Genomic DNA, 12,302 nt, shown 5'->3' on the forward strand with positions numbered 1-12,302 from the left:
GAACACCTTCCCTCGTGTTTCGAAATCCGACTCCCTTCCCGCGAATCGTTACTGTGCACTTCTCTGTCGTCATTTCTACATGTACGAGCTTCGTTTATCCGGACATTTGCCACCAAAGAAATATGTCATAATAAAATTAAAAATAATTAGCAATTTCGAGTTTTTCTTAAAAGATTGGAAGAAAAAGAAATTCAGAGTTTTCCGTTCGCATAGTATGGATATTATATACCTGTAAAACGCTTTATATAACATCCATACTATACGAAGGGTCTTGGAAAATGTAAGTACAACCGGTAAAAGTACCAGTTTCTTATGTTACAGTTTTCTACGCCAAATTTTCCACGCAAATTAAAATCAATCCAAACTTATCATTTTTTGATCCCAGTATCGATCCTAAAATTAATACTCGATATTATTAATATTCATGAGCGAGATCGAAACGCAAGAAATCTTGTGCAACCGATCCATCAACCATCCAACACACACACCATTTCATGTGAAATCCCACACGAATAAACGAAGCTCCGTTCTGTGGTATGCGTGCGTGTAAGAAAGAGAAAGAGGGAATGAATGAGAGTACGCGCAAGAGGAACAAAGCCACGTTAAGCTGGTTGCGATTGGTGTGTTGCAGACACGAGGTGCCTGTCACCTCGGAGCCGATCACGGTGATACACATGGACGAGGACGTCGTCGTGGTCAACAAGCCCGCCTCCATCCCTGTAAGTGGTGTACTGCCAGGACTGTACTGCCAAAAAAAAAAGCAAAAGAAAAGAAATAAATAAAATAAGATAAAAAGAGGAAAAGAAACAGACGGGAGCATCCACTCGGTTGCAGTAGTTTCGCCTGTTTCTATCTGTTTTTGCTATCGCGGCCGATTGTCCGCGCGACTACGACGATTGTTCGCTCGGCCTTTCGCTTTCTGCGGCCCAGGCCGATTATTTTTGGCCCGAAGCCTCGGCCGCGCGATCAATCCGAACGAATCCGTGTTTGTTTGCTGTTCGAGATCCCATGGTTGTACTAACCCAAATTATTCACTCGCTGGAATACCTTCGATCTTCATTGTATCCAATTCTAGGAAGTTGGTCGAATCCTTGCGTAACGTAGTCGGAATCTAAATGAAGAATTTATCGACGATGGAGAAGAATGTTCTTTTTTCGTCTTTCTTCTAACGGTAGCTTTTAGTATCTTCTACGGAAAATATTACAATTTACCAAGTTGGTTTACCGAACTTGTTAGCTTCTACACCGTTAATCCTCCGATTTATCGTAACGAAAACTGCGAAGGAAATAGAACTCGCTATTCCTAAATCGAAGGTATTCCAAACTCGAGAACGTGAAATTACGTTCCGTCACTTATCGATTGCATTGTTTAAAAATAAAAAAAAAAAAAGAATGAAAATAGAAAAAAGAGTCGAATATAAATATATAATAAGAAAAAAGCGTTCAATCGTCGTGCGTATTCTCATACTCGCCGCGTGTTTCATTTTTCCTTGTATTCTTTTTCTATCTTTCTTTTTTCTTTCTTATCGTGTCATGGTAAGTTTCTATGCATTTCGTTGGCGTATGATTAACCGCACGTCCATCGTGCAGCTGTATTTTTCCTATTAATGTTTTCTATCTGCAGTTTGACGCGCCGGTGGGCTTTGCTCATCGTCTGTGACTCGACGGCCTTCGACGTGGCAAAACAATTATGAATAATCACGCGGCAATTTTGTAATGCGTTTGTACACGCTGACTGCTTTTCATTTTGCCCGGCTCGTCTCTCCTCGCTTCCCGCCTGTCTTCTTATTTGCGATCCTTCCTCGTGTTTACCTCTTTAGATTCTCTTGTTTTCCCACCAAATTCCCGCCGTGAATGTTGCTTTGCCGTATTAATCTTTTAAAGTGCCTCGGCGCGTATTTCTTTTTTAACGATTTAAAAAAACACGTTACAATTTCTTCTTCTTTTTGCGAAAAATATTTTCTCGCAAACGTCTCCTCGTGACTCATATTTTGTAATTAATACGATAAAAGCGCAATTGCGGTTTGTCGCATGTCGTCTAAATGGAAATTCATCGAATTTTCGAATGTAAAGAGTTTCTCTACGATTAATATTTCGGATTTTTATCGCGGTTAAAAGATACATACTGTTTCGAACAAAAGTATTAGGTCGTCCGGAAAGTTTCTTTCGTTTTATAAGGAAATAATAGATACACAACATTTGTCGTTTTATATTATTTTATCGAATTACGTATGATCCATTTTGTTCTATCAAGATAAAGATTACAACGTTCGACAGATCAGATTTCGTGTCTGCATAAAGATACGTCGTTGCAAAAGACGTGTCTGTAAAAGAAAGACACTTTTCCGACAACCTAATATACGAGGCACTTGCTTGCTTACATACTATAGCGTTTTATAGAAATAGAAAGTCAGCGTGCCGAGGCAATTTTTCTTTTCAAATTATTCTCGCATCGATCACGTGGCAGTTTGCGAAATCCTTAATGATCTCTCGATGACATTTTCACCGGTTCTCAGCGAACGAATGATTTATCTCATTGATGCTTCTGCCGTAATGTTTCCAACGACCAAGCACAGAGTTCCAATGATTTTATAATCGTATAACTCTAACCGTACATCCTCGATTGTATCTTAACGAGGGCTAATAATTTACAACGAGTATTATACGACCGTGTAATTTTCAATTACGACGCGATTGCGCGACGAGGCAAAAAAACACTGTAGTTTAATGTAATTATACCGAAATGGATTCTGTCAAACATTATGGAATCATTAAATAATCGGATAATTTATGGGACTTATGGGATAACTTATTGGATAATTGACATTCTTCAAAGATAAATTTTAAAGCTAGAATTTTATAATTGATAAACATCGGTGGATTTTAATAGTGGCAAGAAATTGAAAACTTATTAACGTTGCTAAATCAAAGATTCCTTAGGACTTGTTCGCGTCGAAGAGATTCTTTATATTCAAAAAGCTATTGTTTCGTTGATATTCGTGAACGACGTAAACGGAAAGGAAAATAATTTAATTCGATAACTAGTTTCGTCGATCCGCAGGTAACTGCCACGAAATTGAAACTTATAACAAAGTTTCTCGGTTCGTCACGATGGCTTTCAGGTTCGACGTGTCCCGCTTTTGTTTCCCCGTTTAATTTGCGGTCCTCGCTCGTACGTGGATCAAAGCCAAAGAGAAACATTAAGCGACGCTTAATTACCATTCTGCGCGTTCGGTTAATTGCCGCGAAAACATTTTTGCGACCGCGGAATGATCATTTAATTACGCCCGAGAACAACAGACCGGATCAGTTTTATTTTCCAAGCTTTTGTTCCGCGCGTTAGATTTTACGAGTCCATTCGATCGCCACCCTCGCCAGACTACGCCAAACAGTTTACGAATTCAACTCGTTTCACGTTCCCTCTGTGTGTTTGTATGTGTGCGCTTTATATCCTGTAAACGTTAAATTGATATACACTTGAAATTCAATGAACACGCGTAACGTTATTACGCGCTTAAAAAATAAAAGCAGAATTTATACCATTTACTTGTAAAGTTTTGATCGGAAGTATTTAATTGGATTGAATTTAACGAAAGTGTAAAGTAAGATGGTACTCGAACGTAACGTTACAAAAATACGAAAATACTTAATAGTCGTTTCCGTCAGAGGCAAGAGCAAGTGCGAAAAAAAAGAATTAGAAAAATATTGGAAAGTAGAGATCAAATGAAAACTGAAAAATATGAAAATCCAAGCAATTTATTATTTAAAAATTCATAGAGTCACGCATTTAAAAGTCACAAGTAAACCAAAGATTATTATATCGAGAATTGAAAGGTAAGGATTAATTTAAAAAATCAGAGAAGCGCGTATCGAAACGATTTCGTACTATGTAACGCATAATCGTCACGGATAATCGTGCAAATACACGAGTCTAAGAAATTGAAAGGATAAAATTTCTATCGCGACGACTGTCAGATTTCGCGTATTTTGATCGCATAGGGAAAAGGAAAGGGACGAGACGCGAAGTCGAGCAACCGATCTTCATCATCGGCAATCGCCTTAAAAAATTAAGTCCGCCGTGAAAGCCTCTTATCGCGATAGAAAATAGTTTGACCTAAAGAATAGGAGTAAGGATAGGGGAGGAAGCGAGGTTTGCGCGATATATATCCGCGTGGAGCACATCCGGCTCTTCCAGCGAGTGGGTCGGACAATACGATAGCGACAAAGGAGGAAGGAAAGGGTGACAGAGACATAGAAAAGGGGTTATTTGACGAGCAACGAGATGAAGAGCAGGATTATCGGGTAAATCGAGTGGTTCTCGTTGTCGCTCGGCTGTCAGCGCGTCTTTACGACCCGCTACTTCCTGTTTATGTACTATTTATGCCTCTAACGATCCTCGTCCGATCGACATCCTCCGCAGAATTGCTCGGACAACTTCTTCGAATTTATCGTTTCGTCCATGAATCGCAAGTGTTTCTTCTCAAGTTGACACTCGCTTGCCTTTGTCTTATCGTCGTTGTAATATGTATGAAATACTAATATGTATATGTTACTTTAAATATTTATAGACAACTTGAATAACGTAGATGATTATTCTTCTATTAGTCTTTTTTTGTCTTTTTTTTTTAATATGTTTTACGTATGTCTAAAGAGTGATGTTCAAATGTCATCGATCGTTTACATACTTTAAGGATGCATAATTTATGTATCCTGTTCTTTCTTGTATCGTAGAACGCATTGTTTATGTATCGTGCTCTTTTTTCGTACAGTATAACGAACTTACGTCTATGTTTAAAAGTTGTGACAGTATTAAGATCTTAGTATTTTATTTGTACTTCGCAAACGTCGCTAGCAAGTTACAAATATCGGTAATATGAAAAATAAAACACGAGAACAAGTGTTGAATCAGCGTTGAGCGCTTCGCTATTATATTGCTTCGCTACGATTAGGATAGTGACAGATTGGCGTTAATGAGTCGGAGTGTTGGCAATGAGTGTTACTTGAACTACGTGTCGCTTTATAGGCCTCTTCGATGGAGTATAGTATCTATTCCGGAAGTTTCGTCGTTATAACTGTAGTCCAAGTGAAATTGTACTCAAAAGATCCTTTAACAGAAGTTGGAAGTTTTTCGTAGAACAAGGAAATTATTATCGATGCACGGTGTCATTGGAATTCTCTATTGCTAAGAAAATTAGTGGTAGATTAGGTATTTAACTTAAGGTAGCTACCCAACTCTTCGTATTTTTGCCACTTCTCTGTCATTTTCTTTCAAATGCGTAAATTTCTCTCAACTCTACCGTGCTCTTGTAACTTTTGTATCTCGATCGTTCGTTTCGGTAAATAAAAATACTTGTAACATTCTAGGAAATCTTTTTCTGCGTAAAATCAAATTACGTAAAATCAAATACGAGATTTTAAGACATAAAAATATACCTTCGCGCTTTTAAATTTCCCGCACAAAAGTCCACAGTCTGTTTATTATATTTTTGATATATAATACGAATCGAAACCTAATTTTTTTCAACCATTTTCAACCATTCTAATCGCATTTTTCAACGCGACAATTCCGGATCAACCATTGTGCACATATTGCGGCTGACACGAACACGCAATCATCGAATCATTCCCTTTTGTCATAGAGTCAATCGGTTTTTTCTCTTCGAATTGGGAGAAATTGGTCGACGTCGCATGCAGGCAGCCTGTTTGCACGTGCAATCGCGTCAAATCGTTTGCCCTAACCATCGTTGCTACCATAATGGCGTCATGCAATCGCGCTTAGCTTCGAATTTCGATCGTATACCGCCAAGACTGCTGCTTTTCACTAACGTTATATGTTTACCCGTTGTACGTCCTGTCAGCTTGTCCAGCGAATGATGTGGTTAGTGGAAAGCATTTTTAATTTAATGGTATTGACTTTGGAGATGTACATAGTCCACGGTATACAGTCCGGTTGAAAAGTAATGCGATTGCCAATATATTAATTCAAATGCTAATCGTATTTGTAGAAATCGTTCGTTTTATTCAGAATATGTCCCTTTAGCATCGATGTATTTCAATGCCAAACACGGTCAACCAATAAACGAATAGATTTGTGGAGATTTGCTTTTGAAATGGTTTCGAGTATTCTTTTCATGACTGTCTTTATACTTGGAATATATAATATGTATTCTATGTTAATTCGTAGCCAGCGTTTTATTGAAATTATCTGTATCAAATATAGAAAGTAATCGTAGAGGGAAAATCAAACGATTATGACAGATGAATTGAATGGTCATCGTTGCGCGTCGTTTTATTCTGTGAAAATTTATTATGCGCAAGAATTCAGATGTGCTACGAAATATTATAATATCGCTTCGATTGCGACTTGATTCGTATGGTATGCGATCGTAAAATATTACCCAAGAAATTGTAAATCGGTGGAAGAGAAATTATTTCGAACGAAGAATACTCTAACAGTCAAACAGATAACAATGTTGGAAAACGAAACGATTAGCTTAGAAACTAAAATGGTCGAAGAATATTCGCGGTGGAAGAGAGGAGCACCTCTTGCAGAAACACTTCTGGTGTCTGTAAATACAATAATACAATAATCCCATTCCGCTTTTCTCGTTCTCCTTGCCGAGTATTTTTAACCGTAACGCGTAACTCGACCAATTGCACAATCCTCCATCTTCCTCGTCCTCTTTTCCGCTTCGCGTTCTGTTTTCTCGGCAAATAAACCGAGCCGATCCTGGAATTGCAGGTGCACCCGTGCGGACGATACCGACACAACACGGTAGTCTTCATTCTGGCGAAGGAGTACAATTTGAAGAACCTGAGGACAATCCACAGGCTGGATAGACTGACCAGCGGTATTCTCCTTTTCGGTAGAACGCCGAAGAAAGCGAGGCAGATGGAGCACCAAATAAGAAACAGACAGGTTCGTTTCGTAACGGTGTTATGCGAGGCAAACCTGCTTAGATCCGTGGCTTTTCCAATAAATTCTGCCCAACACCGTTAGAGCCGGATTTGATAAGAACAAAAAGACATGTTAGATAGCGTTTCATGTTTTGTAGAGATTTACGACTTTTACGAGCTGTTATTTACAATGGTTCCGATCGAATGTCAACTTTGATACTAAAAGAGAATCGAATCCGTCTCGTAATAATTTTCGGTAGTATATGTAATTCATAAGTGCTGTTACTATATTACTGCTATATCAATTGCTTAGTGGAAAAGTTAGATAACGTTTAATTTATTATTTTATTAAATAACTAAGTAAGGATTTACGTAAAGTCGTGTTATAAGATTCTCAACGGATCGTTAATTTTAATATTGAAGGGGTGACGTCGGTACTTAGGTAAGCACAATTTTCAGAATACGATATATACGCGTTCCATTTCCTATAAAATCGAATATTCTAATAGATCGCACTGATATCAGAAAAATGATCGCAATCTGGCGGTCCTTTCAAAAGTTAATTTCCATTGGTCCTGAAAGATAAATTGAGAAACGTATAGGAGGAATTGCAACCTAGAATAATCTAGTAATATCCAATAAACGCATAAATTCTTATTTCAGGTTCACAAGCAATACGTCTGCAGAGTGGAAGGCGAGTTCCCCGAAGAGGAAGTGGTCTGCTCCGAACCGATCGAGGTGGTATCCTACAAGATAGGCGTGTGCAAAGTCTCCGAGAAAGGGAAGGACTGTGTAACCCGTTTCAAGCGTCTTAGCTACAACGGCAAGTCGTCCGTGGTGCTGTGCAAGCCTCAAACGGGACGAATGCATCAGATCCGTGTCCATCTTCAATACCTGGGCTACCCAGTGGTAAACGATCCTCTCTACAATCACGTTGTATTTGGTCCTGAAAAAGGAAAGGGCGGTAACATCGGGAAGACCGATCAGGAGCTGGTCAGAGATCTGATCAGCATCCACAATGCAGAAAATTGGCTTGGCATGGATGGAGACTCGGAGATGAGTCTGTTCAAGCCAAAATTAGACATAGAGGAACGCGTGTCGTTGAACAACGACAAGGATGGATCCTCTCCATCCTCGACGCCTGGCCTAGGCGAGGAGGAACAGCAACAACAACAGGAACAATCGCTGAAGGTGACGGTAGGCACGCAGACTGGATCAGAACCGCCGGATTCTAGTTTCACGAACGACAAGATGACGGTAGATCCGCACTGCTACGAGTGCAAAGTGAAGTACAGAGACCCGAAACCATCCGATTTGGTCATGTACCTGCACGCGTGGCGCTACTGCGGTCCAGGCTGGGAATATGAGACTCCGCTTCCGGCTTGGGCAGCCAGCGACTGGACCGAAGAAGACCGATAGTTCTGGTCCACGAAGCATCGAAACGAGCTGTCATCACCCTTCGTATCCCTTTTTGATATCCTTACCCCGTGCCTTCCATCCGCCAGCGAGCGATCTCGACCATCGTACATGTACCCATCCCTGTGACCAGGTCGCTGGACTCGCGAACGAACGAGAGACCTCTCGGTTGGTCCTCCGAGATTGGTGTCGCGTCTGGTCTGCGCTGATATTCGAGGCTCTTCGCGCTGGCAATATCGCGGTGAATCTGTCGGGATCGTTTCCAGGATGATTCTCGACGAATGACAGGTTCACCCGTGGTATTCCGAACGTCGTAGATCATAAACGAGGAAGATCGATGGATGGCGAACTATGAGCGTCACAGCGTTAATTGGCTTGAGACGAAGCGAAAGTTTGCGTGAGACAGCCTGCAGGTGTTCCGACGAATCTTCCAGGAACGTTTCAGGCCGTCCTTGATCCGTTGTTACGACGCGCGATCGATCTAGAACAGAGCTGCACAGGGTAGAGTGCTGTTCGCCAATTCCTTTTACACCATAATTTACTCGCTATTGATATTAGAGAGTCGATACGAAGCGACGGTCGTACATCGTACAAGATTATCTTTTTTATAATTTTACAACTTTACGTTAAAGAGGATAATCGAACGATTTATAGTTCATGAAATTTGCTTATAGAATTTCATTCGCCTCGTTATCAAACTTATTCCACGAGATACGTGACATCACTGCCCATAATTTTGTCCTCCTAAGAACCATTACACAATTCTGATTTAGGATAACGTAGCATCGATTAGAATTCGCGTGGTTCGATCTCAATCGGTGGTATCGTGGTTATCCCATGGGGAAGTATAGATTCTCGTCCAGGATGCGCCGATGAATAGCGTAAAAAGATCGAAGCATCAACGTGGCACGGGGCGACGAAACGGTCCTGATCGGTTCTGTAAACGGGTCGGTCGAACAGTCACTGCCACTGGTGCGCGCACGAGAGAAGATTGATGCAACTGTCAACCGCGAAAGCCCGAATGGATCGTTATCGTTCGTGTCCTTGATTTATGATGCAGATAGGAACAAGGAAAGCCGACGATCTTTTCTATTACTCAGGTCTCCTGCGACTGGGAATCTTTATGCTTCTGATCTCGAAAGAAACCACGCTCGAAACCCAGCTCGAAATCCCTTTTATGGATCTTCTTCCAGCGAATGAAGAGGGTTCGTTCTTTGCTTATTTTTTTCTTTTTTTTTTTTTTACTTTCTATTGGTAGAATATACAAGATCGAAATAGTTCCTTCGAAATATCACGGGCAATTAGTAACGCCATTTAACGAAGATGATTGCTATTTTATGTTTCCTTTTTCCTTATTATCAAAGGGAATTAAATAATGTTTATCGGTTATGTAACAAATGCTTCATTCTATCAATCGAGAGATATAACGAAACTTTGAAATGTATTATGGAAACTGTATTACAGAGTACCGCAAACCCCTTAACGCAAAGCGATCTACCCTCATTCCCTTAATTAGAAACGCCTGCAGTCACCTTTCCAGTAGTTATGGCAAACGATCTTCTGTGTATTTCTTAATCAGATTATCTAAACGTAGAATAGCTACAGTAACGTCATTCCCTGATCCAAGCTACCCAGAAGCCCGTAGATCAGCAAAATTCAATTCTACGACTAATAACATCCATTCTACCATGCTTTCAACAATGTCTTACCTTTAACAACCGTTTCAGAAATCTCTACAATCACCATCCATCCACTTGTTCTTTCACAAACGCTCATCACGCAAACCAGGATAAAAAAGACAAGATCGTGATCGAAAATTGTTTAATCCTTTAACGATGTAGCTTGAGATACTTGAGTCTTCGAACGTTATCAAATAACGTTATTAATATTTATTTCTTATAAAAGGTTGAAAGTACGTATTTTTATACCTATTCTCTTATATTCAATACCAGAAACGCAAAAAATTCGAAGGGTAAACAGATAATTGTTGTTTAAATCGTTCGTTTTGAATTTACTATTCTGTTGTTACCGTGAAAATGTCAAGAATGTTTAAGAATCATCATCGACCAGCGTTCATCCTCGAGAACCGCGCAGACAAGGGGCTGACGTAGGAAACTGCAATATAGACGCGTCTATTTTTATGGCTGATTATATATACAGGAAACTAAATAGTGGCGCAGGTCCAGCGGCAGAGGTCTCCAACAATAAGCGTGATCTTGCCAGGAGGATATAGCCAACGATCATGCCAAAGAGCGCGAGCGCGTCCGGCGAACGAGAGCGAGTGTATCGGAGATGGAGTGAAAAATAATAAATGTATGTGTGTGTATATGTATGAGAGAGGGAAAGAGAGAGCTTCTTTCAAGCCATATCGTGTACGTGTACCTTGTTCCCGCGCGTCGAATAAGACCGCGTCCAAGTGGCAGGACTTGCAACAAGTACAATCGAGCGAGTGAAATAACGAGATTAACGTCGTTACGTACATTATTTTGCTACGAGTCACGTTCGTCTCCTTTAGCGGGGCTATACATAGGCTTTTATCGCGTGTTCGGGATATCTGGAAGAGGTGATGAGAATGGTAAACCTTTCGGATCTTTTAATTGTTTGAAAGAATTATATTCTGGGCCAAAGATGAAGCTTGTTGTCATTTGATCGTATCACATATCCTTTTATATCCCGCTGTATCATTTCTATTCATTTTTATTCTTCTGATAGAAGATCGTACGAACCCTTTCACCGAAGCTTTGATCGATTCTTTTCATTCAAATTTTATATCATTTGGTAATCTGTCTTATGGCTCATTGAATGATACACGGAGAATGGATAGCTTCAAGCGGATTTTGACGTTACGAATTATGCGATTCGTGTGACTCAGTTTCGTAAATTGCGTTCTTTTGGGGAAGTTTTGGAGGAAGTTGGAAGAAAGTGGATCCTAACGGTAAAAGACGTGCTCAAGAGAACACGGTTTACATAAACGCCAACAACGTTAAAGTTGAAATAGCAAGAAGGGAACAAAAATCATCTTTTATACGAAAGCTTTGTAATAATCGCGAGCTATTAAATAAATTATCGAATGAGAGAATGGAACAGGATGAGAAGACACGAAAAGATAAAAAGAGAACAGTTCTCGTTACCTCTCCGGATTCTTGTAAGCAACAGACAAAACAGAGATCAGTGAACAGAGATTTTAGATAGATAGACGTAGGAGGGAGATAACGTAATAACGGACCTATCATAAAAGACAGTGTGTGCGCTTACTAACCCAACGGGATAGCTTGCGGCGAGAGACGAAATGAAAGAAAAAAAAAAACAATATAGCAAGCTATCCCGATATTGTAACAGCTAGCTTAATTTTATTTAAGTAAAAGAAAAAGAAGGGAAGAACTAACTCTCAAATATATATCGAATGAAAGAAAGACAAAGAGAAAAAAGGAATAAAAAAAAGAGAAAAGAGTAAGGACGAAAGGAGAAACTCCAAAAGACAGTCTCGACTTGGTAGCACAGAGACAAAAGGAGAAAAAGGGGGAGAGAGAATGTGTGAGAGAGCGAAAGAGAGAGAGAGAGAAAGAGAGAGAATGTGTGTGTGTGTGTGTGTGTTGAAAGAGAGAGAGAGAGAGAGAGAGAGAATGAAAGAGAATGAAAGAGAAAGACATCGGTCTGTAAATCGAGCGAACGCTTTTGTATGTATATACATATATATATTGTATATTGTATACGCACATTGTACTGTAATCTGAGCGACATAATTGTCTGTATCCGTAGTCAGCGGAAACGTTAGAGCTAGAAAAACTTTTTTCTTGTATAATGAACGAATAAATGTAAAGTATCGTTCGGTATACACATCGTGTGCCAATGTACCCTTTATCTTCTTGTCGATCTTTGTTTCATCGTAGTCGTTCCATCTTCTTTCACACGCCTTCTTTACTTTATTCGATCCAAAAATGTACTTAATAGCATTAAATATTTGAAACATGATATTTTGCATTCTGGAAA

General features: G+C 39.8%; 1 protein-coding gene across 4 annotated transcripts in view; it reads left to right on the forward strand.

Annotated features, from left to right (window-relative positions):
- LOC100642496 (RNA pseudouridylate synthase domain-containing protein 2) overlaps positions 1 to 12,145 on the forward strand; it is a 171,051-nt gene extending 158,906 nt beyond the window's left edge. For all 4 annotated transcript variants that reach the window (XM_048410630.1, XM_048410632.1, XM_048410631.1 and 1 more), the window contains 3 exons: positions 632 to 719; positions 6,742 to 6,918; positions 7,560 to 12,145. In XM_048410630.1, coding sequence (XP_048266587.1) covers positions 632 to 719; positions 6,742 to 6,918; positions 7,560 to 8,315 — 1,021 coding nt within the window. In that variant the 3' untranslated portion in view covers positions 8,316 to 12,145. The remainder of the gene's footprint in view (positions 1 to 631; positions 720 to 6,741; positions 6,919 to 7,559) is intronic.
- Positions 12,146 to 12,302: the final 157 nt, after the last annotated feature.

Source organism: Bombus terrestris, chromosome 11, assembly GCF_910591885.1.
Source record: "Bombus terrestris chromosome 11, iyBomTerr1.2, whole genome shotgun sequence".
In the NCBI taxonomy this organism is placed as follows: domain Eukaryota; kingdom Metazoa; phylum Arthropoda; class Insecta; order Hymenoptera; family Apidae; genus Bombus; species Bombus terrestris.